The 27,036-nt window shown below is 38.9% G+C and overlaps 1 protein-coding gene across 1 annotated transcript; it reads left to right on the top strand.

Moving 5' to 3' along the window:
• On the top strand, nucleotides 1-26,468 carry gabra1 (gamma-aminobutyric acid type A receptor subunit alpha1; the record flags this gene model as incomplete). The annotated part of the gene is made up of 9 exons (XM_079248094.1): nucleotides 1-80; nucleotides 3,922-4,034; nucleotides 5,031-5,098; nucleotides 6,800-7,020; nucleotides 9,252-9,334; nucleotides 10,389-10,532; nucleotides 12,408-12,560; nucleotides 25,341-25,543; nucleotides 26,148-26,468. 9 exons carry the CDS (start codon nucleotides 1-3, stop codon nucleotides 26,466-26,468), a joined length of 1,386 nt encoding a protein of 461 aa, XP_079104220.1.
• Between the last annotated feature and the right edge of the window lie 568 nt (nucleotides 26,469-27,036).

Genomic DNA, 27,036 nt, shown 5'->3' on the forward strand with positions numbered 1-27,036 from the left:
ATGTGTGGACGGAGCAGGGCGGCCTGTCTGTGTCTTCTGGCTTGCTTGCTTGTCACTAACAGTGTACTAGGTGGGAAAAGGTAAGAACAAACTCCAATTTATCACTGCAATGCATGTGTGCCTGCAAACTGGTCGATTCTAAAGACACGGGAGTCTGGGAAGCACAAATGCATCTGCACATTGTTCATGTGTTCTGATTGTGAAGTCTTCCATGGAATCTAAAAGGTCTAAATATTGACTAATTTGTTCAAGGTATATCTCTGGGAAATCCTAACAATGCGTAGCAACATGAGAAGTATAGATTTGCAAATGGGTGAAATGCAGGTTTGTTGAAAAGTAGAAGTATCCTTTAATGCAGATTTCCAGCCAGCCCAAATGGTCAGCTGGCTTATGGAAATGTCTGTGAATCTGAAAGCCAGCCAAGGTGGAAAGCAGTCAATCACCATCCAGACTGACATTCTATCTTCCTGCCTCGTGCTTGGCTTGCTGGGTTAGAATCCTGCAGAGCACATTCACTGTGGATGTAACTGGGACATCCCCACAGGACACCTGCATACTTGCAATTGCAAAGGTAATAAGAAGTGCAACACAGGGAGAGGAGATGAGGAGCCAAAATAACCTCTCTCCACTCCAGTGTAGGGCTGCTGTTGGTCTGTGTGCAGGAGATGCTCTTTGCTGCGCTGAAAATGCTTGCAATAGATTAGCGTCCATGTGTTTTTAGACAGCAACTGCAGGGATAGCAGGGTCAATGTACAGGCATTCCTGCTCAGTGTCAACACTGAAGTGTTGAATGTCAGCTACTGAGAAGCAAACAAACAAGGAGAGAAATGAGAGAATTGGATTAGAGTTGACAGCAATAAGATTCACTGTCATGTGACGGCAACTGCATTAATTCCCACATGATTCGAATGCCAAGCAGCCCTTCGTGCGCTTTCAAAACACTCTTTGGGATGAATGTAGATGCAAACCACTTAAACATTTATGAAGGCAAATAAAGCAGTTCTGAAAGAAGGAATTCATCAGCTGTTCCAGTCGCGAGAGATCATCTGAGCTCTCGTCCCTTTGTGGTTCTTGTGGAGAGTCCTCCAAAGATTGAAGGGATCAGGATTTTCCTCGCAGTTGCATAATTCAATAGATCAGTCACAGGCAGTTGACTGAAAGAGTGATATGTTGAGATGGTCCGGCTTGGCTTTTTTCAGCAGCTACACCAAAAAAAAAAAAAATTTAAAAAAAAATACAGAAAAAGAAAAATCAGACTGTTTTGTCACATATGTTTCAGCTTAAACCCTCCAAGCCGGAGAGAAAGATATGTCTCCTTTCAGATATATGAGGCGCTGCTGTATGTCATCATTGTGAATTGATTCGATCTAACTCATTAATCACAGCTGCAGCTTGGATTTGAGATTTACTGGCTGCAAATGGAGGGTCTTATTTACTGGGTTTGATGAGCTGTACATTAGAGAAAATGTGAAGCACTGAAGTGACAGCCCCCCCCCCCCCCCCCCCCCCCCCCCCCCCCCCCCCCAGTACTGTCACTGCAAACTGCAAAGCAATTATCACCCAAAGATTTACTGTATAATCCAGTCCCCCTTTTGAAGTCAAATGCAGAATCACACACACACACACACACACTCATGCACACACCTTTGGGAATTTCAGCAGGACACGGTAATCAAGAGGACCGAGCACTCCGCTACAGTATGTTGCCAACGAAAGAAATTGCCTTATAATTAGATATCCGGCTGACAGGAGAGTCGGAGAGAGAAAGTGACATATACAGTGAAATGGACAGAGAGAGAGAGAGAGAGACATTGGCAGCGTGTGTGTGTGTGTGAACGGCACTGTTGCTGTTCAGATGACCTGTAGATGGAGATGGTGTACAGTGTTTTAGAAGGAAGTAGCCCCCGGCTGTTAAACATGTGTGTTCATTCACTCCACCTGCGTCTCTCCATTTTCTTTTGTTTTTATATCCTAGACAACCAATAATGATCTTTTAAACCATGTATCACCCATATTTACTAAAAATCTTTCTGGATCAATCGGACGTTGTCATCGTATCACTCCTATGGTGTGTATATGGTACAGCATTGCATACAGATCCCTTTAAAACAACAAATATGTGTGATTTTCACTGCTATTTCTACTGACTAACAGCTTGTAAGGAGGAATTTTCTTCCCTCCCTCCCTAATAAGATCGGTTCAATACCGGTGAACTAGAAACAGCCGGAGATCCTGGTTTATATTCTGTATTCATGTGAACTATAAGAAAGGGGATTGTAACCCTTTGGGCAAATCTAAAAATAATTTGGTGCTTTGCTCTGTCTTGGCAAATCCAAAATGCCCACAAAGATGTTGAAAGTGGGAATATTCCAAAGGATGGGCAACAGGGGGATAATGTTTTATTTCCGTCTCAGCCGACATCCCGTGGATGCAGTTTATGTTGTTTGTTTTTGTACATAATTGGCATCGTAGGCTTAACAAGAAAGGATTGTTTATTGTTTTATGATCGAACGTTTCAAAGCGGTTACCTTCGGGGCTGGCGTGGACCAAAATTACTCATCAGGTTTTTATTTATTTATTTATCACTGCTCTTTATTTTCTTGTGGAAGATCGGGGGATGTTTATGAATCAAAGGACATTAGAGGCAGAGAAATAGATGTGCATTAACTCTGTGATGCAAATATCCGCATGATAGAAGTGGTGCAACCCTCATTGTAACAGCTCACGTTAAGATCCGTAGGATTCGCCTCAGTCCTGCTGACTTTAAATGCGAGCTGCTTCCCTCGAAATGGTGACAGTTGAAACAGCATTCACACCTTTCGCAAGCTTACTTCCCCCCCACATTTCCTCCCTCCCTGCTATCTTCGTTTTTATCTCCCCCCTTGCTTGTCTTCCCTTCAGAGCCCAAGCTCACATGTTTCTCCAGATGCCGCGCTCCCTCCTGCTTCTTCCATCTCTCCCGTCGCAGGTCCCTGCGAACTAATCTCGATGACCTCTTCCTCTCCTTGGAGCCGTTCAGCCAGCAGAGCTTATTTTCAAACACTCGCTGTTTATTTTGCATGCAATCAAACCCAATGCTACCGGCATGACAATGAGAAAGACGATGATAGAACCACACAGTGCAAAATCATCATCTGTACCAGCTTTTTGCACAAGCATCTGCAAGCGCAGTGCATGCATGCATGCATCAGTTCAGGTACTCACGTACACACAAGATGTCTGTTTTCCCGTATCCTGCCTTTATGATGCACTACTGCATGTAATTAACGGATGCTTCCCTGATTAGGAGTGTGTTGAAATATTAATGCGTGGAGATGCAAACCCTGCTCTTACAATTACTGATTGTGACTGTTTTCGGCGTTGCTCTGAGCATTTTGTTTCATGTTGTTCAAAGAGCACATTCAGCTAGGCCTTTGTCATCTAAAATACCATATTAAAGTATAAATAATGTATTATGATTTCTCTATTTTTACTCGGTCTCCCTCTCTCCTCTCGCTATTGTGCCTACATGCGGATTTGTGCACGCGTATGCTTTGAGCAGTTTTACATCCCGATGAATAACATAACGTAAACTAACAAACATGTCTCCTCCACAGGAAAGTAAATTACTTATTTGTTCATCATACCGATTGGAAAATCTCACGGTCACACACTCTGAAATGTAAATTAGCAGTGAAATTAGTCAGAGCTGAACAGTGTTTTTCATCAGTGTTTTTTTTAACAATGTTATTTGTGATGCATGGTGTGCTTCCCTTCACTCTCTAATAGAGCATTATTGCTATATCCACAGAAGTGCAAACATGTCCTTTTGTCTTTATTTTGCAGTGTGATCCTATCCAGAAGTGGTTGCAATTCTGTAGAGAGTTTTTGGCTGTAGTTTTGGATTTTATCTTTGACTTTAAATCTCCTTTGCGTTGCCAGCTCTGGGCAGAACGGCATGACAGATGAACAGAAAGATAACACTACAGTGTTCACCAAGATCTTAGACAGCCTTCTGGATGGCTATGACAATCGTCTCAGGCCAGGACTGGGAGGTCAGTAAACCCAAGTCATTGAATACAGTTCGTCTCTACTGATGGCTGTTTGCATTTTTTTTTTCTCCAAGGATGCAAATGTTGTCCTAGAAAGAGTTTCCCAACCACAGCAGAAATCCCACACGGGGAAAGTATCCATATGACTGAGTATTGTAGAAGTGGGCTCATTTTCACTGTCAGACTTTTGTTTGAACTTTTAAATAAAGAAGTGAAGAGTTGTCATTATTTACCTACTGCGTTTGTGAAGTTGTCATAAAACCAGGACTTGTACTATCACACAGCGGCTGTCACTTTTTTTTTTTTTTGTGGGCTTCTATTAACACCATTGTCAAGTCGCCATTGTTAGCGAGAAAAGCAAAATGGCAGGGAGTCTGAGAGACAAATCCTGGGAACAGAAAATGAACAAAAAAGAGAGAAATAGTAATGGGGAGTAAAAGGAAGGAAACACAATGTAAAGACTGGAGTGTGAAGGGCGTTGAAGATGGCGAGGTACGATGCGGCAGGCATCAAACAGACAGGCAAATAAAAGCCAGCCTGCTAGAAGTTCAGCAGCCAAGGGGAAGAAATTATGGATTATGAAGGGTATCATTCATAAATCATGCTGTCACATTTCAGTTTGACAGTTGCAGGGAAGAAACAGACATGCTATGTAAAGACACACACACTTCCTGGTCCTCTTTGGCTGCATCTCCAAACAAATCCTGACCCCATGGTGCGTTGCTTTCTGTATGTTTTACGCAAATTGTTTTCTCGTAATTGAACTGACACTGAGACCAATAATATCAGGATTAGTTATCAAGATCTAAAATGGGGATCTTTAATGGTGTTTTTTTTCAAATTTCTGTCTATATGTGTGTTTGAGTAAGTGTAAAAAATTTTGCTGAATAGATTGAATGGATCAGGGGTTATAGCCAGGTGGTCTTGTATTAACAAGTAGTTAGGAGCTAATGAATGCCACTGATAGTCACTCACTCTGGCAATTTCCTGCTTCAACAGAGCGTGTAACTGAAGTCAAGACTGACATTTTTGTGACTAGCATCGGACCAGTTTCGGACCACGACATGGTAAGACTTTTTTCGCCTCTGTAAATGTCACTCGTTTCCCTCTGCCCCCATCTCAACCCTCACACCTGCCTTCCAACCTCTCCGGACACATTTATCTCTGAGCTTTCAAATATTTATTGAATTGAAGATTAATCCCATTCATTTGTGACGTTTTAATAAAACTGTCACTTGTAAAATGTGGTCATTGTATTTATTGCATTTCGCTTTACTTGCATTTAATGCCACATCTTGTAAATGTAGCTGCCTGTGATTTGTTTTTTCTTCTTACATTTTCATTCAGAGCAAGAATTACCATTAAAATCCAAATGATAACACTGTTGATATCTGTCTTTACATATAAAAGGAGATATCAGAGTTGAAAGGCAAATGTAAAAAGCAAGTAAATGACTGAATAAAGCCATCAGATGATGAGTGCATTTATCTAAATATTACCAGATGAATTTAAAAAAGACTGATTTCCCTTTTTCTCCTCTAAAATGAGTTTCAACTCCTTCAAAAATAGCCATATATCCTGCTGTCACTTGAGATCATAAATAATCATGGAAATGGCAAAATTGTTTCCATTAGGCGGCAACAAATAGAGCAACAATTCAATAGGAAAAACCACCATAATATTGAAAACTGCTCTTATGATTTCCTTATTTCTCTTCGACGCTCCACTTTCAACAAAAACTGCAGACTGTTCAAACCTGAGAATCTGATCTTTGCCCCATGCACCAGGAACCAATTAATCTCATTCAAATGATTCACTCCTTTTATATGCACATGAAGTGTGTCTACTCTATTTGACATAATCTCAGATAATTGCAGTGGCTGACATGCAGGCCAGGACTATTTTGCTGCTCTGTGAAGGCCAGAAGGAAGAGCTACAGAACGTTTTCTCCGTCTGTAGCCTTTCTCTATGCTCCTCTATTACACTGAAGCTCTCTTTCAGCTCACACTAATTATCTTGTGAGAACCAAGTTGGAAAGGGGGCAAAGAGAACAAAAAGAGAGGGAAAAAAAAAAAAAGGAAAAAAGGCTGTTCTGTAATTTTTACAGGGTCTCTTTGCTCTGGCAGGCAGTCATGTGGAACCATTAAAATCTCCTCTCAGCTATAGTCATTAGCTGGCTTGAAAATGAAATGCCCTCCTAATTTCATGTCCAGCGCTTCCTTTTTGTGTCCAGTGTAATTTAGATTACTGAGCAAGGAAGTTTCCCCAAAGATAAATGCTAGCAGTAGACATTTTTTTGCACTTACCTAACAATGCGATGTCGAATGAGTGGATGGCAAGTGATACATTGTTTGTATATTTGCAGTGACCTGGTCATATTATAACTATGGAAGTAAATGGAAAAGCAGCTACAAACATTACTGTCTAAAAATAAAGAATAATCCTTGAGAAGTTAGGAGACAGAGAACTGTGCACCTCCATCCACTGGATCCCCACTTTGTTTTCCAAAGCCGTTAACTTGAGGAGACAGTTACCAGCAGGGAAACTGGGCCAAGGCTACCACAAGAAAGTCAAAGTGACACGAAGAAGGAAAAAAAAGAAAAAAGAAAAATGAACAGAAAAGAATGAGAATATGAAAAAGGGCAAAAGGGAAAAATAAGGTTAGATTATGCAACATCTTTTGCAAGCCAGCGGTAGGTAAAGATAGGACATGCTTTAGGACAGGAAAACCTGGCCTTTTGTTGACTTCTGTACTTTTCCACTTGTAGGAGTACACCATAGACGTCTTCTTCAGACAGAGCTGGAAGGATGAAAGATTAAAGTTCAAAGGCCCCATGGCCGTACTACGTCTCAACAACCTGATGGCTAGTAAGATCTGGACTCCGGATACGTTCTTTCACAATGGCAAGAAGTCAGTGGCTCACAACATGACGATGCCAAACAAGCTGCTGCGAATTACAGAGGAAGGCACATTGCTGTATACCATGAGGTAGGCTGACGTCATCCACAGTGCATGTTGAGGAAAAAGACGTCAGGACAGTCATAGACTTAAACAATTAAAGCTTGAACAAAAACCAATGACAGCACCCAACTCGTGAAGAGTGAATCTGGTTTAAACAAGTTGAAAAGGGGGGTGACTGGCATCGTCTTCGCAAACCAAACGAATCGTAGAAACCCAGTTGTTTATATAAAGTGACACTGACGCAAAGAATTGGACAACTTTTCTATCGTTTTCTACCTTTGATTAAACTCCAATGACAAAAAGCAGCCAAAGCTTGTCCTGACCTCTTCTGACGATGGCACCCAGCCCAATCTGTTGTTCAAGCAAGTATTACTCAAACCGAATTGTCCTCTTGTTTACTATTTTAGAATGATGATCAACATAGACTTGTTGTGCAAGTATGTAAGTGTTTTTCTTTCGGGATGGATCATAGGGACATGTAAGTGTTGACTCACTGCAACACTTACATGTGTGACAGTGGAGTAAATATGTCAGTCAGTGCTATTGTTAGTAGTAATTAGGTTGAAATAACTGATGTTATTTTTTGCACTGACGTGCAGGTTTTGAATTTCGGAGGTGCCTTATTTTCAAGTTAGCATGGCAAAAAAAATGTTTACTGCAAAAATATTATGCTGCAACATTTTGAAAATAGTTAACATTTCATATAAAGGCAGAAGGCTCTTTTTAACAACCACAACAAGCAGCTTATTAAGTTGTTGCTGTTTAGGCGGCCAACAGCACCCAACAAACAAATACTACCGTCCACAGCAATGGAAGAAGCAGAACTGATCACTGGTGTTTGTTGGGAAAAATGTATGTATTAAATAAGTAAACACACAATTCTCACAACATTATGTTCATTTTTTGTAGCAAGAATCATAATCAGCCTTCAGAAAGATAGAGTTAAGTACTTTCTGAGTGGATTCGGTTTGAACACCCGTCTGTATGCCAGGTGTGTACAGTTGAGCTCATCTAGTTTTCAGGGGAAATGAAGCACCCTTAGCTCTCCAGCTCACGCATATAAAACATTTTTGGAAATAAGTGACAGTTATAAAAGACAGCTTTTATTCCCCTCCATGTTTTTTTTATGCCAACTTTAACACATTACACAGCCAAACCAGTTTGTGAAACTGCATCAGATTCATACTTTTTAGTTATTATTTACAATTGATTCAATTTTTACTTTACTTCTTGATGGAAACCAAATTACATTGATAATGAAAGTTTTGTTCTGAGGAATAGCATCTATCAGGTAATAGTTACACAGAGAAGAGACCAGCTATTCAGGGCCTGAGTTTGGGCATTGGAAAGTGTTGTTGGTTGAAATTGGATAGAAAATTTACTGTTTACCATTTAAACTACTTGTATACATGAGGAAAGATACTAGTTCATACACCCTTCTTCTATTTGGGTAAATCTTGAATGCAACCAGAACTCTTGTAAGTTATGCGTTACCTTTAGACAACTAGGATTCACCATGCTATTGCATTTTTATTTTCATTTCACTTCTATTTTTCAAATGTCCTTTTGAGATCGCTGCACCACATACACTTTTATCACAAACTGTCATATAAGCCACGGAAGTGCTCACCAGGAACACTATCATAGTTGTTAAACATAATTTATCACTTTGGAGATGCTACCTGACATTTGCGAGCAGCTGAATTTAGAAGCACTCGTGGCATCTCAGTAGCCTTCAGTAGAGGGAGGCTAAATAAACTTCTCATGACAGAACAGACCTTGATGCACATCCCAGACCGATGTTAATGTGAGATGTCAAAGGCAGGGATTGTAAAACATTTGTTTCAACATGTTTACCAAGAGGGGGAGGGGGGAGAGGCAGAGCCCATATTGGTGTCACAGATGAGTGAGATGAGGGGATAGATGGGAGATTAGTGTGTCACGGGTGGCCTGACATGCTGTTTTTCCACCAAGCTGTAAGGAAATAGCAGCTCACAGCTCGGGGAACTGGAACGTTTCTGTTTGGGGAAAGATGGTGAAGCTTTAACAGTATTTCAGTGCTGAACGACTGAGGGGAAGCATATTATACCACAACTCCTTGGTGTCTAACTTGCATTCCTCCGTAATACTTCCAGCCTTACTCCAACGTTGTCTGCATGATTTCTTTTATTGGTTTTGTTGACATCCGTCCTGTTTTCTTGCTTCCTCCGCCGCTTCACTTGCTAATACTCGTTTTTATACCTCCATGAATCTTCCAGGCTTACAGTAAGAGCCGAATGTCCCATGCATCTAGAAGACTTCCCTATGGATGCCCATGCTTGTCCACTGAAGTTTGGCAGCTGTAAGTAGGCTCTATGGTCAAAATAAATAAGCATCATACAATCGTGTTCTCACGTATGAAGGTTTGCCTCGTATGTTGCAAGAATGCTTCATCTAACTGGGAGAGTAAGGACCAACAGCATAGTAACAGCCTCCGCACTGAACCCTGACAGACCTTCCAAGTTGCTGGCAGGCATGCAGCACACACTACTTTCCGTAATATTGCCAGAGCATCACACCAGCTGCTCACTGCTGACAGCTGCAGCTACCCAGCATCATACTTAAGAACACATAACAAGACTTAGAATGATGGAGACAAGAAGAGGAAATGGCGGTGGAGGGGGGGGTATGGGCAGAGGCTGGTTTTGGGGAGGTTGGGTGACGAGCAAAAAAAAAAAAAAAAAAGCTATAATAATGCAGTGGAATTAAGCCAACAGAGAACATCACACTGGCTCTGTAATATTCCTCAGACAGCTGCACAGCGTGAGTGAGGGCCAAGCCTTAAACTCCTTTAAACTGAACTCACTTGCTAAATATTTTAGTGATGAGCTCTCTTCCTTATGCTGCAGTGTGCAGTTGAGCCATCCTTTCCTCTGCAGTGGTCGAGCCACACTGCAGCTTTGACAGGTTGGATAGCCAGAGGGAAGGAAAAACTGACTTGGCTGCTTTAAGGTCATGTTGTCCTGTTGGGATGTTGTTTTGCTTATTTTCTTCTAAGATGAGGAATGACATGATATGGCGTAGCATGATTTGGCACAACATATTATGGAATAAATAGTTTTGAGAAAATCTAATTAGATAAAGAGACGATCTGATTAGATGATAAAAGGAAAACATATTAGATAATCAGCTGAGATGAGGCACGCAGACACTGCAGTAGGTATAATGTGTTTGAATAGTGAGTCAAGATGAGCACTAGGATAAGAGCAGACTTGACAAGGATATGAGATGAGAAAACATTTGATGAAGAAAGACTAAATTAAAATGCTTGTTGTTGGTTTGGTTTTGTTTGCTCCTGTAAAGAATGACACCCAGCGGCGAAATGATTGACATGTTCTTAAACTGTGTCCTGGCAGATGCCTACACCAGAGCAGAGGTGGTGTATGTGTGGACCAGAGGGGCTGCTCAGTCTGTGGTCGTGGCAGAGGATGGCTCCAGGTTAAACCAGTATGATCTAATGGGGCAGAGCGTGGATTCTGGTGTGGTGCAGTCCAGCACAGGTAGGTTATGACATACTCTGTTATGAGTAAACATTTGTGTGTGTGTGTGTGTGTGTGTGTGTGTGTGTATATGTATATATGTATGTGTGTGTATGTGTATGTGTGTGTATGTATATGTGTGTGTGTGTGTGTGTGTGTATGTATATATGTATATGTGTGTATATATGTATGTGTGTGTATATATATGTATGTATATGTGTGTGTATGTATGTATGTATATATACGTGTGTGTGTGTGTGTGTGTGTGTATATATATATATATATATATATATATATATAATGTTATAAAGAATTATGGACGATATCTTTTTGACAGCACATGAACATTTTTAGTGACATCCGTTTCTTGCTCTTTAAATGACAGGCCATGTCCTGGATTCTATATTTCCCTACTGGCTCTACACATGTTTATTTTTTACTCCCATTTCATTTTGGTCAATTGATACTGGCAAAAATAAGTTACAGCTTAAAATGGGTGACCTGTTTGCAGACAGTACTGCTAAAGACAGCATGTCTATATATGCCTAGTCCCATAGACTTTAGCTTCATTCATTCTGCTGTCACAGCTGGACCTTTACTGCAGGTGACAGTTTGAGTATAAATCGCTCATTTGATCATTGATATCAGATGCCACATGTGTCTGATAAAGGGTATTTCATCTTTTTATCCTGAAACATTTTGTAGGTGATTTTTGTTTAAGTTTAGGACCAAAAAAAAAAAAAAAAAAAAATCTTTCATTTTGTGACTTTCATCAGCAGTGAAATCAGTCAACTTTCTGTGGCAGCTTTATTTAACATCCATAAAGTGAATGATTATGCCATAGCAGGAGTTCCACCATGTTGGGCAGATTTACAGACAAACCTTTTGTTTGCTGCTACACACTTTCACATTATGTCAGCTTATTTTGATTCAGTTTGAGTTTTTAAGAAAAATAAGTTATTTCTTCAGTTGTCCAAAGTTAAGTCGTGTGCCGTTAAAGGTGAAGAAAAAGTGCCATGATAAGATATTTAATAGCATGCTGTTTAATGAGGTGAATTGTTCAGGTAATGCAATGTGATGATGATAAATGTATTCATCTTTAAATTTAATGTATATTTTAACTCAAACCTTAACCATCATTCTTGTTTTTATTGTCATCTAAACTTAAAAATGTCTTTTTTTTTAATTAAAAATATTTAAAATTACGCACAGAAAATACAAAAAGTCAATATTTATTTCAGAGGAAAGTGTTTTTTCTTTTTTTTTTTTTTTTTTTTCCATTGTTCATAGTGTAATTTCACCATAAAACTTTTCTTCCATCCAAGCTCTTATGTATTTATGAAGTAGAAGATGACCCATGAAATAGTTATATATTGTTTATAAACACAAGTCTTATGTAATACACATAATTAAAGTTGGCTGTTTTGGCATGTGACATTTCACATATTCTACTAATTGCCATGATGTGTACACTAATTTTGTGGCCCAAGTTCATTGGATTTGTTTGTATTTTTTCTACTATTTAATCCATTTTATCTATTTAATTGGCAAAATGCAACCTTGCCGTTTTCTTTTTTCATTAGTTTGTTTTCATTTTTCAAATTTTAATCTTCATTTTAACAATCACAGAGTCTTTATTGTTGACAAATAACTTGGGGATCTCTAATGGAGTCCACATGCTCTCCTCATATTTAGTTAATAGAAAAGTTCCCTAAAACTCTTTTTAAACTAATCGTCCATTTACCTTTTAGCCACTGTAACTCCTTCAACTTGGACTAAAATGACTCCCCACATTAAAGTGGAGATTTACCACTGTAACTGAATGTAGCATCCCTCATTAAAGGGAGTTTGCTCCTACATTGTAAGTTTTCCTTTCTTTTATCTTGCTGCCAACAGGAGAGTATGTTGTGATGACAACCCACTTCCATCTGAAGAGGAAAATTGGTTACTTTGTGATCCAGACATATCTCCCCTGCATCATGACAGTCATCCTCTCCCAAGTGTCTTTCTGGCTCAACAGAGAATCTGTCCCTGCCAGGACTGTCTTTGGTGAGTTGTCTGCTCTCTTCTCCTCTAAACATCTGTGGCTACAGAAATGAGCTCATCAGCAGAAGGTTTCAAATCTGTTGTTGGAAAATCAGTGTGGAAGATGAGGACACATAAGGCTCAGAACTATAGCAGCTCAGAGGGTGACAGTAAACCAGCTGGATTGCTTGCAGATACAATAAAAAGGGAAAGACCCTGTAAATAGAACAAATGCTTCACACAGCTTAATGCCACCATTATGGCACAAACTAACGTTGCATATTAATTCAAACTGAATTGCAATGACACTTTTTTTTTTTTTTTTAATTATTTAAGATGACTAATGATAGTAAATGATCAGTTACACAGTTTGTCATAACTCATTAAGCACCAGTTTGCTTTCAAAATTGTGTTACTGAGATTTTGAAATAATTTGTAACCCGTTATTTCCCACTTTTGATCAGCAGGACTACAAGGTGTTGCTGCGTGTCATAGTAATTCGTTATATCAGCGTGGCACATGTCCATATACATGATGTATTTTTCTATGGCTTCTAATGAAGTTACATTAATGTCTTTGCGTGCATTTAACACATGCACATACACACTGTTCACAATCAATCAACCAAAATTTGTTCATTTGAAACCGTATAAGCAATGCATGCTTATCAACAGCACACATTTCACCTCACCTTCTCCCTTCACATGGTATGTTTAAGCGATGAAGCACAGGCACAGGAAAGCTTTTTATAAAAATGTGTTTTCTTCCTTTTCTGACTAAGAGTGTTTGAGACAAGACTGGCTTGGCGCTATCATAACTAAACAGCTACAAACTATATGAAACAATGAGCCTGGTTGTGAATACTTCTAAGGCAGTAGAGGGAATTCAGATCCTTCATTCAGGTGTGTTAAACAAGGGTTATATATAAGAGTATAGAAGATGGTAGATCTCAAGGACCAAACTTTGGCACCCCTGTTCTAAATGGCCTTTACATGTACATTTGGTATCTAAATCCGTGCACTGATTAAGATATAGCAAGAACAAGGTTTTACATGCTTTAACTCTTTATTGATCGTTGTGTCGGTATAGAGACTTCTTGGAGTTCGCTGATTGCTCTGAAACCTCGCGGTGATGAAAAACAGATGTGTCAATATAACGCTCAAAAGCTAATAGGTTTGTTTCCAATAATGGCAAAGAGAAAACGTTGAAGAACATTAAAAAGATTAATTGGCCAATTGCTTACAGAGCCCAAGCTTCCTGCACAATATTTCCCATCCTGCTCTGCTCTGCTCTGTTCTGTCTTCCACCAATGAGGTGAACATAAAGTTTAATCAGTTGTGGCTATAGCTGCAGTCGAATTTTAAGCACAGCTGAGTGTGAATTTAGAATTACGTGCTCCGAATGTTAAACCACGAGTGTGTGCGCACGAGCCTGCCTGTGTGTCATCTAAGTGGTTTGCAGTGTGTGTTGTTGTGTGCATGTGCAGATTGGCCAGTGTTTTATGGGCATTTGTGTTTCACATGTCTGTTTGTGTGTCTAGTCTGTGTCTGTCTGTCTGTCACACTGAGGTCTTACATAATACCACCCAAAAGGGAAGCTCATGCTAGTCTGCAGCATGCTCTGTAGCAGCATGGCACAGCAGCAAGCAGAATGTCCTTGAATTACCTCACCCTACATGCTTTCTTCTTCCTATTTTTTTTCATCCCTCTCCTACACTCACGTTTCCCTCTACTTCCTCCTCCCATGGATGTCACTGTCTCCTTTGGCTTGCAGCATTAAAAGATTCACCAGAATCTATTGCAGGGGCACCAGATTTTGCAGTTCCGCAGTCTCCAGCAGGTTTTCCTACTCTCCTTGCAATGTTTTGGTGTCTGTTTGTGAGAGCTGTGAGGGTTTTTTTTTTGTTTTTTTTTTGTGTGTGCCACAGCTTGCTACCTGCAGTGCTTGTCACGTGTCGAGGGGAAATGAGGATGGCCTAGATTAGATTCAAATATCTAGGGCATGCGCGTGTCCCTCATGCTGGTTCTGCTTCATGAGATTACATACGTACAGTGTGCACACATGCATGTGAACACACAAACACACGCACACACGCGATCACAGCTGCATATACATGTGTACACATTTTTCATTAAGACACAGGGCAGCATTCAAATGAATGTACTGCATTGGTCATTGGTGTGATTAAACTGTATGTTCTGAGACAGCAGATGAATGAGCCTGCTTTCAAAGAGGTTGAAATGCCAATATCACTATAAATTAAATCATTTAGAAGACACAGCAGACAATAAAGATTTCAGATAGTCATCTCTATCCTTTGACTATGATCTAAGCCAAACAACAATACACCAAACTGTTTTCATCCATCTTGTGGTGCTATACAGAAATAGTGTCTTGACTTTTACTGCAGGCCATATTTTGTCTTTCTAAACAAAATATAAAAAGCAACATGAATAATAAACCACCGGGAAGAGTGAACCTAGGAATTGTGTGCCGCATGTTCAAGGATAAAGACTTCCAGAGTCCCGCTGCTTGTGCATGTATTAAGAGAAATTTCTTTCATTGCCTTTGTTTTTGTAAGTCTTGTGTTTTTATATTGCTGAATATATATGCCTAAAGATTGCAAATTGATCAAAGTCCCTGTGGTTTTTGACATATGTTAAAAATCTTGTTTGATTCAACACGATGACAAACCAACCAGCAGTTTTGGATGAAGTGAGCATCATTAGAAATCTTCCAAAACCTCCAAATTTCATGTAGAAAAAGAATCTAATTTAAAGAAGGTGTTTTCTTCCTTTCAGGTTTTATTCTTTTTTTTGATCAGTTACTTTAGTTTGATCAACTGATTTGAGTTTGACACAGGGAACATAATTACCTGGTTGGGTTAAGGTGCTAAAACGGCTTGGTTAGGTTGAGGGAAAGATTATGGTAACGTTTTTAATACACAGCACACAACATACGCAGAGTAATGCAATGAAAATATACATTTTGAATATATACTTTACATCACAACATTATAATAACATCTGGCAGAAGTGACTTAATATTCAGTTGTATTCCTACTTTTATATTTTTATTCATGCTACTGAAAGACAAAAGCAACATAATAAAAAGGTAAGAGAGGAGCAGATGTAAAATGAGTTTGAGCACAGCAGGGTGGATGTGGGTAGAAAGCCCATCAGGAGTTAGGAACATACCTGACTTATGGAAGGCCTGAAAGGGTGCAAACATCTCACTGGTGTAAAGTAAACACAAGTCATTTGTTGAACCATGCTACGTAACATGTAAATGGAAAAATGTGCAGATGCCAACACTATCATTACAATAATGTCATATTTAGAAGGTCAGTTGTTTATTATTACACTGCACGCAGGCATCACAAATGCCTTTCATCACCAAGTGTATACATTTGTTTTAAAAGGTGTGCCCACTGTGGAAGAAATGACTCAACTGTGAAGATACAAATATAACAATTCCTCTATTCGTAGCTTGATTTTTTTTTTTTTCCCATGTTTTTATATCTGAAAAGCATCAAGATGTATCAAACACAGCGCCAGAAGTAGGATTAAACAAACATCTGTTGGCATCTATAGCTCCATGGTAGTGATCAGGTGTCCAAAGCTGACACAGGAACAACTTTAATGTGAACAAACGCAGCACTGAAAAGCCAGTTTGAATTACATTATATGACTATAAAACAAACTATCAGCAGCAAATCTATTTTTTTTCCTGCCCTGTAGATGAATAGGCAATTTAAAGACACAGCAGTGGGTAGAGTTATCTTATTTATCACTGTGCCGATTAAAAGGCTGATTAGTTTATAGCTAGTTCAGTTCGGTGTAGTGGAAAACTGTTAGCAATTTATTTATTTGCAGTCCAAATAAAAACTGAGAGGAAGCAGCCACTGATGGTGCTGTTTTCCTCCTCCTCCTCCCTCCTCCCTCCTTCCTCCTTCTCTGTCTCTGAGCTGTCAGGGACAGCGGCGCTCAGATTAGCTCGCGTCCATCGTTCCTCTTTGGAAGCGAGCGGCTGGGTATTTATTGTCTCCCCCATGACGCTGTTTAATGTATCTACTCTTTAAGGAATAGCACCATGTGCATGCTTGCGAGTGAGCGTATGTGTGAATGCTTGTACACAAATGCAAGCTCCCATATTTGTGTACAAATGTGGGCACATGTCACTGTGCGTGTTTGTCTGCCACATGTGATCATGCTGGCTGTACGCCAGTGGGTATGCTTATAATCACCATCGCTGGTTGACATCGTAGGCGCTGCTGTTATTTACTGTAGCATGTCTGTGTGTGAGTGTGTGTGCTTGATTTAAATCTCTCAGCTGCGGTGCTGGCGTCGTCATTTTTAATCACCTGCCAATCAACATGACACTTTATTTCTTCATTTAAAGCAAAGATGATTTAGTGATGCTGAGTGTAACGTGTCTTTGAGTCAGGCATCCGCCAGGCGTCAGTTATTGATAAGGCCTGAATATATGAGTACCTGCTGCAAAGTGGGAGTGTTGATAAACACCCAACCAAGACAGCGTCACTCATGGGACTGGTTGCAGGAATGTAAAGAAGTTGCTTGACAACTCCCGACTCAATGATCAAACTCATTATACCGGTTTACAACATTAAACACCAGTGCACTCTGTAGTAAAACTATGCCTCTATCAATTACTACTTATTAAATTTTAATTACCTCGGAGCACCACTCATCACTTTTACTTAACTTAAGATTCAGGAGGATGAGAAAACCTGAAATATACTTAATTCAATAAACACAGTCTCACTTAAAGTAGTAAATTCTCAGAACGAATGAACCAGAAATTGTACATTCAGAAATTATGACAAGAACGGATGAATTGATTATACATATTTATTAAAATGATGGTAAACATACAGCAGTGAAAATGAGCAATGATGGAGAGGTTATTGGTGAGATGGTCAAGTGAATTTGTTTACAGGGATTTTCATTTATGACAGTAATAATGAGAGGTAAAAATGAATTGAATGAAATGGGGCAGAAAGGAACTGGTTGGAATTGAAGCAATTAAATCGGTATCGTTATTTCACTTAAATCTTTGTTAAAATTATACTTAGTGATATTGTGTTTGGATGAGAATTCAAATTTATACTTTGGTTAAATTTGATGTACTGTTGAACACCACAAGTGATATCAAAGCGCTATGAAGATCCTACTTTTTCCCGCTGGGTCAGTTGATGGAGCCGGCGGACCGGGTGGTTCTGTCCTGGACTGCAAGTCTCCGGGAAATGGACCTTCTGGCGTCGGGAGAAGTAGGTCTGGAGCTGCTCTGATGAACGGGTTGGGATCTCTGTCCAGCAGAATCCCAGAGCCAAGGCGGTGTTTCTCGTACTCAAATTATTCCAAAGGTTGTGTTCCACACGTACTGTCTGAGGGTAGGCAGTACTTGTACAGACGCAAAAATTAGTGGAACTGCGGTTCTGGTGAATTACTGATCTCAAAAAGGAAAAATAAAAAATGTTCGTTGGGGAAACTTAAACAAGGCTTGTTTCGCCTTCAACACAAATATTACTTTTCTGTTCGAACTTATCTCGTTAAGATCTTACGCGCACAAAAGAAGCGAGATGGAGTAAACTTATGAGAACAAAGAAACAGCTGCGCACAGCGGAAAGTTGTGAGAGGGCAACGAACTTAAGTCAAAGTACAAGAATCACGGCGATCGAGAGTCAAGGGCCGAGAGAGAAGAACAAGGGAGGACAAAAACCCCCGAAGTCCAGAGCGCGGGTCCATTTAACTGGACCCTTCCTCCTAGGTCCTGACCAATCACAAACCACTAATAGTCAGAAGGCTGGTCAGTCTTACCCAATCAGGTCAGCTTTGATTGTTAACCAAGAGGGTAGGAGTGATTCAGGTCTTATTTCACTGCGGGCCCTGGTTCCTTTCTCCCATTTCATTAACATGATCATGATAATCAAATTACTAACTTTGTTTCCTAGCTTTAAGCATGGCAATCAACATTCTGGGGACTCATGCAGATGTTTTGTTTGCTTGAAAAGGGAACATTTACCAATAGTAATACTTTTACACATGAAACCCAATTGTTGCATATTTCACATATTTCTTATCAAGTGTGGATTAATCCATTGGCATGACTTGTCTTCCTCAGCCGATGAATCCTGAAAGAGAGTTACATTCTTATCCATTCCTATTATTTGCTTAACAGGGGTTCCAAACTTGGAAAGATATAACCAACATTATGTAGTAAAGTGTTCATGATTGATTCTGATGTGTGATCAGTTCAAGGATTTAAATCACATATGAGAATGAATAAAAAGGGAAACTTCAGTCAAACCTATCAACAAAAATCATGTAGGCTACATTAAACCAGTTAGTGAAAGGAAATTTAAAGAAGACACAAAGAAGTGCATCTGGAGTTTCTTCCTGTGGGAAGAGGGGTGGATCTGTCACCCAGAATGTATATTCGGTGAGGATCAAAGCAGAGTTGCCGGGTCTCTCTCCTGGCGCCGTTGAGTCTTATCTGGAGGTGTAAAGGTGTCATTTTGACAAGAGCCAGTTGCTTAGTTCGATGTGACATTCCGTATCTATTGACCTAAGGGACTGTAAATTGTGTTAGAGGTTTTGTTCAGACCATCTGGTTTGGGGTCTGCAGGAGGTCCTGAAAGAGAAATCTGGAGGTAAATGTGAATTGTGTGTTTATCTGGGGGGGAAAAGAAAAGAAAACTAATACACCCGAAGCCGTCCTCCTCTTTCGGGTCAAAAAGGTCATTTTCTCCAGTCCTCTAGGATGACACCCCTCTGACTACAAGAGGAGATCAAGAGCCCATAATTTAATCCTGCCAAGGAGAAAAAGAAAAGGGAAATAAAAGTTGTTTTATTCCTCCTGGAAAAGCCTTGGAGGCTACAACTCTTTAATACATTAATGTAAGATCTTACTAATTATTGTCATGCTCTGATGTGTTCTGGGATTCTGTTTTTAACAGAATACAAGGGTAACAGCTTTGTTAGAAATGGCTCATTCAAAACACTTGCACAGTATTAAAAAAAAAAAAAAAAAACATAATCGAAAATGTTTCAATTAGTATCTAATTAAATTATTAAAATGAATGTTGTGTTTTTAATTCTCTCAGAACAGGAGTAGGCATGTTCAGTCCTACAGAGTTGCAACGCAGTACGTTTTAGATGTTTTCCCGTTTCAACAAAATTGATTCAAATGAGTCCCTCTGTTTTAGAGACGTCTAACACACCCGATAGACATATTTGAAATGTAAAACCAGCAGGACTGTGACTCTGTAGGACTTAACTTACTAACCCCTGCCTTACAGTGAGTCATTTATATTAACTTGCTGTGGGTCCACGAACATGACGGCTGCTCTATTTGTGCCACCATTTTTATTAGGATGTGTCTCAGTGGACCAACAACTTTGTCTAAGTGAGAACACTTTTAAATGTAATGCTTTAAAGGCACAAACTAGGCACAGTACAAATGTACACAATATGACATGAAAACATGTCCATGTCTGGAAGGATTTTGGCCACAGACAGCCATCTTCCATTCACAGCTTGCTATGCAGATCTTTATGGCTAGATGTCAGTTATTCTACACAGTTTGTGATAACACATTACGATCATGGTTCGGGATGGAAAACATGAAGAGTAAATTTAAAAAAAAAAAAAAAAAAAAAAAAAAAAAAAATCTACCATCCACTTAAATCTCATTGATGGAAACACTGAAATCCAAAATTTTTGTTTAATTTTCACACCCTTTGGCTAACCTCAAACTCAAGGGTTTATATTAAATATCTAGAGTCCCACACAACCTGAACCAATAATGTGCAGTGACTATAACCATATATACACTGTATCACATGGTAGTGTCAAGTATTTGAGTTTATGTGCCTGCACCAATCTAGTTTTTCAATATATTGATATTGGTACTGGTAACGGCATCGGTAGTGGTACAGTCAGTATCAATATCTGTATCGTTATCGCTATTGTCTGGAATGAGTATCGGCAACAGCAGCAAAGTTAGGATTAGTCGTCTTTTCAGTACTGTATTGTATACAAAAAAAGAAGAAACAAATAAAAGTGAATATAAATGTTTTAATATTTTTCATCAAAATAAGTCCCAACCTTCAAGTGAATGCTTGCCAGTTCAGATCACATCCTTCATAAACCTTTCCTGTGTGATTTCTGGCTGTACTTTCTGTTCTGCATCACCCCCACCCACTAATGGCAGAGGTAGGCTAAATGTACATGATTAGGTAAAGTAATTTCAAATAAAAGTTTGAGTTTAGGACTTACACCAATCTTGTCACAGTTTCTGTCACATGACATGACCATCCAGCACAAAACCATTATCATCCCATCATATTAAATTCTGGATGATGAAACTTCTATGTTTTTGGAGTTGAGAAGCATTTATTTAAATACATTACACCACCCCACCATGTCTCAGTTGAGTTAATTTCTTGTATTTCTGTTATGTTAAGCTTAACCTGCAGTTGAATCCTTGCACCTTCATGTCTTTCCACTGACATCTGTGAAGTGAACGTCATTACATTATTCATAGAAAAACATGATTAAATTATGGTTAAATTATTTGCATTACTTCTTGACAAATCTTGTCTGATCCGTTTTGTTCATTTGTAGCCATGTGTGCACATGCCATAAGAAGTTTCTAAAGCCATTCATTGGACCGTGTTAACTGCAAGATCATTACAGTATTCTGTCTAGAGAACAGATTTTCAGCTGCACATTCAGCAGATGGTTGAGTATTCTTTGAGTGAACAAGCGTCACATTTTACAACGTACTTTTGACCCACATTGTCATTGTCATGTTTGATTGGCTGCCTTCTCAGTCACAACATTGCATGAGGCAAATTTGTGCTTGAAACCAAGGAATGTGGAAAGGAGACATTTTCCTAAAGGCTCAATCATCCTGTCGGTTGTGTGACTGATGCAATGACTGATCATTGCATTTGCTAGTTTGGGATTGGTCAGATTATCTTAAAAAAAAAAAAAAAAAAAAGAAATATTTGTCAACTTTCAACTGGTTGTCATTAACAGACATTAGTTACAACTTAGACAGAACTTAATTGCAAGAAAGTGATGACTTTGTGCCGTTTGATCTTAAATGGAAACAAAATAAACTATAATCTTTTAAATTTACTTTTAGCCAAGTATGGCGCAGACAGCTCCCAGACAGCTGGACACTAATGGTCTGTTAGAGTGATGACTCTGACAGACATTAAATTCAATTTCTATAATCTTGACTTTGTTCTGCCAGGAACTTATTAACCAAGTGGACTTTATTTGTCATACATTTCCCAAACCTCAGTTTTAAACTTTGTGTCTATGTGTGTAGCCATATTAAATATTGTCCTTGCCTGAGGCAGCTGTGTCAACCCTCCAACCTGAAAATGGTCTGCCATTCCTTGTGATTCATCACATATAATCTGTAATTCACTTCTCCAAATTGGCTTTTTTCCCCTCCCAACATCTTTCTCTATTTTTTGACATCTCTTTTCCATTAGCCTGCATGTGTGTGTGAGAATTTGAAAGTGATGCTATAACCAAAGGCATAGATATGTATCACAGATATCATGTGTCACAACTTGTCCATACAGAGCTAAATTGAGTGGAAGAAACTCTCAATAATGGAGTTGCACCACTATTAATCCAGTTAGAACTTTTCAGATCAGTGGTTTTGTTCATTAACAGCCTTCAAAGCTTCAATTCTATTAGTTACAACATATCAAATGGAGTCATTTAAAGCCAGCTCCGGAGTCATGTTCTAATGAATCAACTTGCTAGTGTTCTTAATGATTCCTAAGTAGGACTATCACCGAGCAGACACAAAGGAGGATCGTTTTCACTCAAGGTTGAAAACACAACTCAGCTTAGTCAGCACAATTACCCCTTTTACACAGGTGGTTGTAAAGAACTGAATACACACAAAACCCTCAACTGTATTGTTGTTTACAAGCCATTAAACAAACCAGAAAAAAATCTATTCATCATTTTGAATTTTAATATCAAATAGTTCCATTTTTTTCTCATGGTACTAACACATTGCAAGCAATGGTAGGCTTGTTTCCATGACAACCGTTTGTCAAACACAGTATAAACTATATGAGATACCAGGCATCAGAGGGATTTTCTAAGGACTTGTGTAATACCCAGTGGTGCTGGCTTTATCCTGCTTAAAAGACACTGGGGAAGAAAATGAGTGGTGCACCGTAGACTGGACTCACCCTTAATTCTTCCCGTGCAGCTGTTTCAGAAACATCGACGTGAAATTAAAACACACCAACCACATTTTAAAGTGCAGTTTTAATGTGGTGAAAGGGCTATTTGAAGTGTCACATTTGGGGTCTTACAATGTCAGAATGATCTTAAGTCATGATGTCCATACCCAGGGTTAAGATGTCTTATTGTGAAACATGTTTAAATGTTTTTATGCCAGACAGACTTTCACCGTAGCCTCCAAATTGAAAGAAACTGAAAATATGATTGTTAATGACAAAGCAGTGCAATCTGCTGGTTTTCCTCAGATAGGCTGTGTATTATGAGTTGGCTTGAATTGAAGTGTAAAGTGCCCGGAGATGACGTTGTATACAACGTAATACAAATAAAGCTGAATTGAACTGAATTGAATTAATCTACCGCCACCCTTAGTGCATCATATAAGAACTTCATGACGCAAACACTTGACCTTATTTTAAAATAGTTCCACTGCTGCTACACAAACATTCATTTTCATCTTGACCTTCGTATTTCTCAGAAGAGACGAAATAGATGTCAAAATTTCTTGCTATGGCTGTAAGCACACATTTCTGCTGGGAAAAAGACTTCTGGCTCCAGTAATAAATTTTTCACCCAGATAATAAGCAATGGCATGTCAGTGTTAAAGTTACACATTAAGACAGCTGCCTCTGACTTAAAATATGCTAAACCATCACAACAATGCAATGTCCCACTCCCTCTTTACTTTTTCTGTGACACCTAGTATGCATTGACACAATGAGATTTCTGTAATGTGTATGTTAAATGTAGCAACAACAAAGTAAAATTGTAATATTTAATGCTTTATATCTGAGTGAAATGTAGCATAGAAGAGGTCCTAAAAAGCTGTCTGTATGTGGGGATACCAGAGTAAATTTTCTAAATTTGGCCACCATCATTCCTCACCTAATTTTGCTTTGTTGACATTTCTTAAACACAAATTGGCAACATATGAACAGATCTCTGAGGCAAAATTCAAAGAACAAAAAAACATATTTTTATTTCTAGTGTTGTCATGCAATCCCAAAACATTAAAGCAGGCAACCACACAATGGCCTACTTAACAGTTGGTGCAATGCAGATCATGGTAATGTGTGGATTATGTGAAGTACTATCGATCGATCTATCGATCGCTATTTAAAGGTGCATCCTATTGGTTGTATTTAATTGTAGCTAGGTAAAATTAGCATGACATCCTACTGCAAAACCACTTGTATGGATAGCTGCATTGTGTGTAACGGAAAAAAAAAAAAAATCTATTTCAGCTGTAAATTAATCAAGAAGAAATACCTTTGACCTACTTACAGTATTTGCTATTCCCTTTAGAGCCCTAATGAGCATCAGAAATGTACGACCATGTACCCCATGTTCACACTACGCACATCCAGTAAATCCATCAAAGCTATCTTGCTTGGTTATGGCCAATTCCAATCATTTATTTGGCTGTGAGTAATGAGAACATAATAACCATCCTTTCTGGTCCATGCCTCAGCACCCAGTCGGCAATGGCAAAGCATGTGAAAAGAGAGTGGGAGGATGAGGATCCTGTGATTCATCACTTAGCACTTTACCAGAACCGAGGAGGAAGTAAAAAGAGAATTCATAATTCTGAGGGAAACAATTTGGGACATCTGTAATAAGCCGACACCAGCTGATTTAGAATCTCGGAGGAGGTGAACACAATATCATGAACGCTGCAATGTGGTCAACAGATGTCAACGACGATGCTGTATTTTTAGGTCATCTGTTATTTCTGTCTAATCTGCCTAGATGAATACAATTTATTCTTTTTTACTGATGCAAACAGATTTCTAAATTCATGTCCCAGCACTGAAAACTTATTTAGACTGAAAAACAAGTTGTTTTTAAAGGTTTCAAATGAAACTGATAGTCTCACATTTCTGTGGCTCCGATGTTTATTTGTATATATAAACATATAAACATGTTTCCCCATACAGCATGTGAGTGGGAGGTGCCCTCTTTGCATATTTTATAGTCCCTCTTCCTCTACAAAGCAGCTGTTCTTCATGATAGTCCAATCAGAGCTGGTGAATTCTCTGCTGCCTGGACTGATGTTACTTGGTGTGTAAACATCTGCTGTATGCTGCTCCATGATGAGCATTACCCTATTAAACATGGCTTTGACCCAGTTATACAAAGCATCCCACCACAGCTTTCAGGAGATGATGTTATAGTGGAGCAATATGATTTTCTGGAGCACTGTGTGTCAACTTTTAATCCAAAATACCAACCAAGGCATGTTGGATTAAAAATGCCCTTAAGTCTTTTTTTTTTTTTTTTTTTTTTTTGTAATTGCGTTTACAAAGGGGTGTTAAGGCAAAACTTTGGGAAGGAAATGTGTTTTCTTGTTGTAATTTATTTTAGCAGTAACTCTGAAGCCAAAACTGCCAAGATGTGTCTTGAAAAAGATTATAAGTTGGATTTCCTTTTTGTCCCTTTTGTCCCTCAGTTTACATATAAATGAGCAAAGTGATCAAGTTGTTTGTATGTCTTCCTGCAGGGGTGACCACTGTCCTGACCATGACCACTCTCAGTATCAGTGCCAGGAACTCTCTCCCCAAAGTGGCCTACGCCACAGCTATGGACTGGTTCATCGCTGTCTGTTATGCCTTCGTCTTCTCAGCCCTCATTGAGTTCGCAACAGTCAACTACTTCACCAAGAGGGGTTACGCTTGGGATGGGAAAAGTGTTGTGCCAGAGAAGGTATTTGATAATCCTTTTAATTCCTTTACTTATTTATTGATAATATTAATTTACACTGTAATAAAATCAGAGAATGTAGAGAAATGACCAAACATAAATATGTGATAAGGTCAAGAGTACGTTAACTGTTAACAGGATGAAACTAATTCTTAGAAATAAAAGAAGAGTATGTTTTTTTATTTATTTATTTATTTATTTTTTTTTATATAGTTTTCCTTCTTACACCAGGGCTGCACTTAACCACTTCAAGCAGGCAGCTTGAGGCGGGGAAACATTTAGCTGTTGTCTTCAGCTCATCTAATAGAAAATGCTATTTGAGAAACATGACATAAACATTAATAGTTTAGTGTTCGTCTTGTGCTTTCTGCTCCACTTGTCTGCATGCTGCGAGTTAGCAGCACTGCTGTGTGATTACCAGCCATGTACAGTCAGATAGTAATTCTCAGATTGATTTTTTTCCTTTTTTAGTAGCTTTAAATAAGTGACTTGCTCAAAAACATTAGCCGACTTTTTTTTTTTTTTTTTTTTTTTTTTTTACTGTTTAAACTGAACTCTTGTGTTTTTTTTTTATTGTTCTCCAATTCCTTTCCTACAACTACATCAGCAAAAGAAGAAGAAAGAGTCTCTTCTGAAGAAAAACAACACCACAGCTTACCCAACTGCCACTCCTACACCCTTCGCCCCCAATCCTGCCAGGAACCCTGGATTGGCTACGATCGCGAAAAGTGCTCCTCCACCTCCAGATGAGCCCAAGGAGGAGCCAAAACCCAAACCTCCCGAGGCTAAGAAGACCTTTAACAGTGTGAGCAAGATTGACAGGATTGCCAGAATAGCCTTCCCTCTGCTCTTTGGAACCTTTAACTTGGTCTACTGGGCAACCTACTTGAATAAGAAGCCCAAATTGCAGGGGGTAAATCCAACCTAATCCATGTTTTATCCCTTTTAAATTACACACTGGTTTCATTTTCTTTCTTATTCCTCTAAGAGAAGTGTTTATTTTCAGACAAACATTGTGTCCATGCTGGTTTGAATTCCCAGTCGTTGCATTGCTTCTATGTTTACCTAAATTTTGACGATTTTGAAAATACAAAAATACGGGAAAGGAAAAAAAAAAAAGATAGTTAATAAAAACAAACGTTCGAAAGGGTGATGTTCAGGTCTAAGATGATGCTACTAAAAATGCTACTATAAATATCGAGCCAAGAGAATGCTATTCTATGACTGCACATAGCCCAAAAGTTGTCAAGGGGGCTTTTGTGTCTGTTTGTTTCCTTGTTTGTATTATTTATCTTTTTATTTTTTTATTTTTTTATTTATTTCATTATTTATTCATTTTTCTTTAAGCAGGGAATCACAGGCACAGTGAAAGGCACTTATGTATATGCATGGACAGGGCGTCTTATAATTTATACAATATTTATTTGTTCCGAACGGAGATGAGCATTGACTGGTGGCTTTGTTTAATTGGTATCAGCAGTGCTGTTTATATTCAT

This window comes from Telmatherina bonti, assembly GCF_933228915.1.
Source record: "Telmatherina bonti genome assembly, chromosome: 10".
In the NCBI taxonomy this organism is placed as follows: Eukaryota; Metazoa; Chordata; class Actinopteri; order Atheriniformes; family Telmatherinidae; genus Telmatherina; species Telmatherina bonti.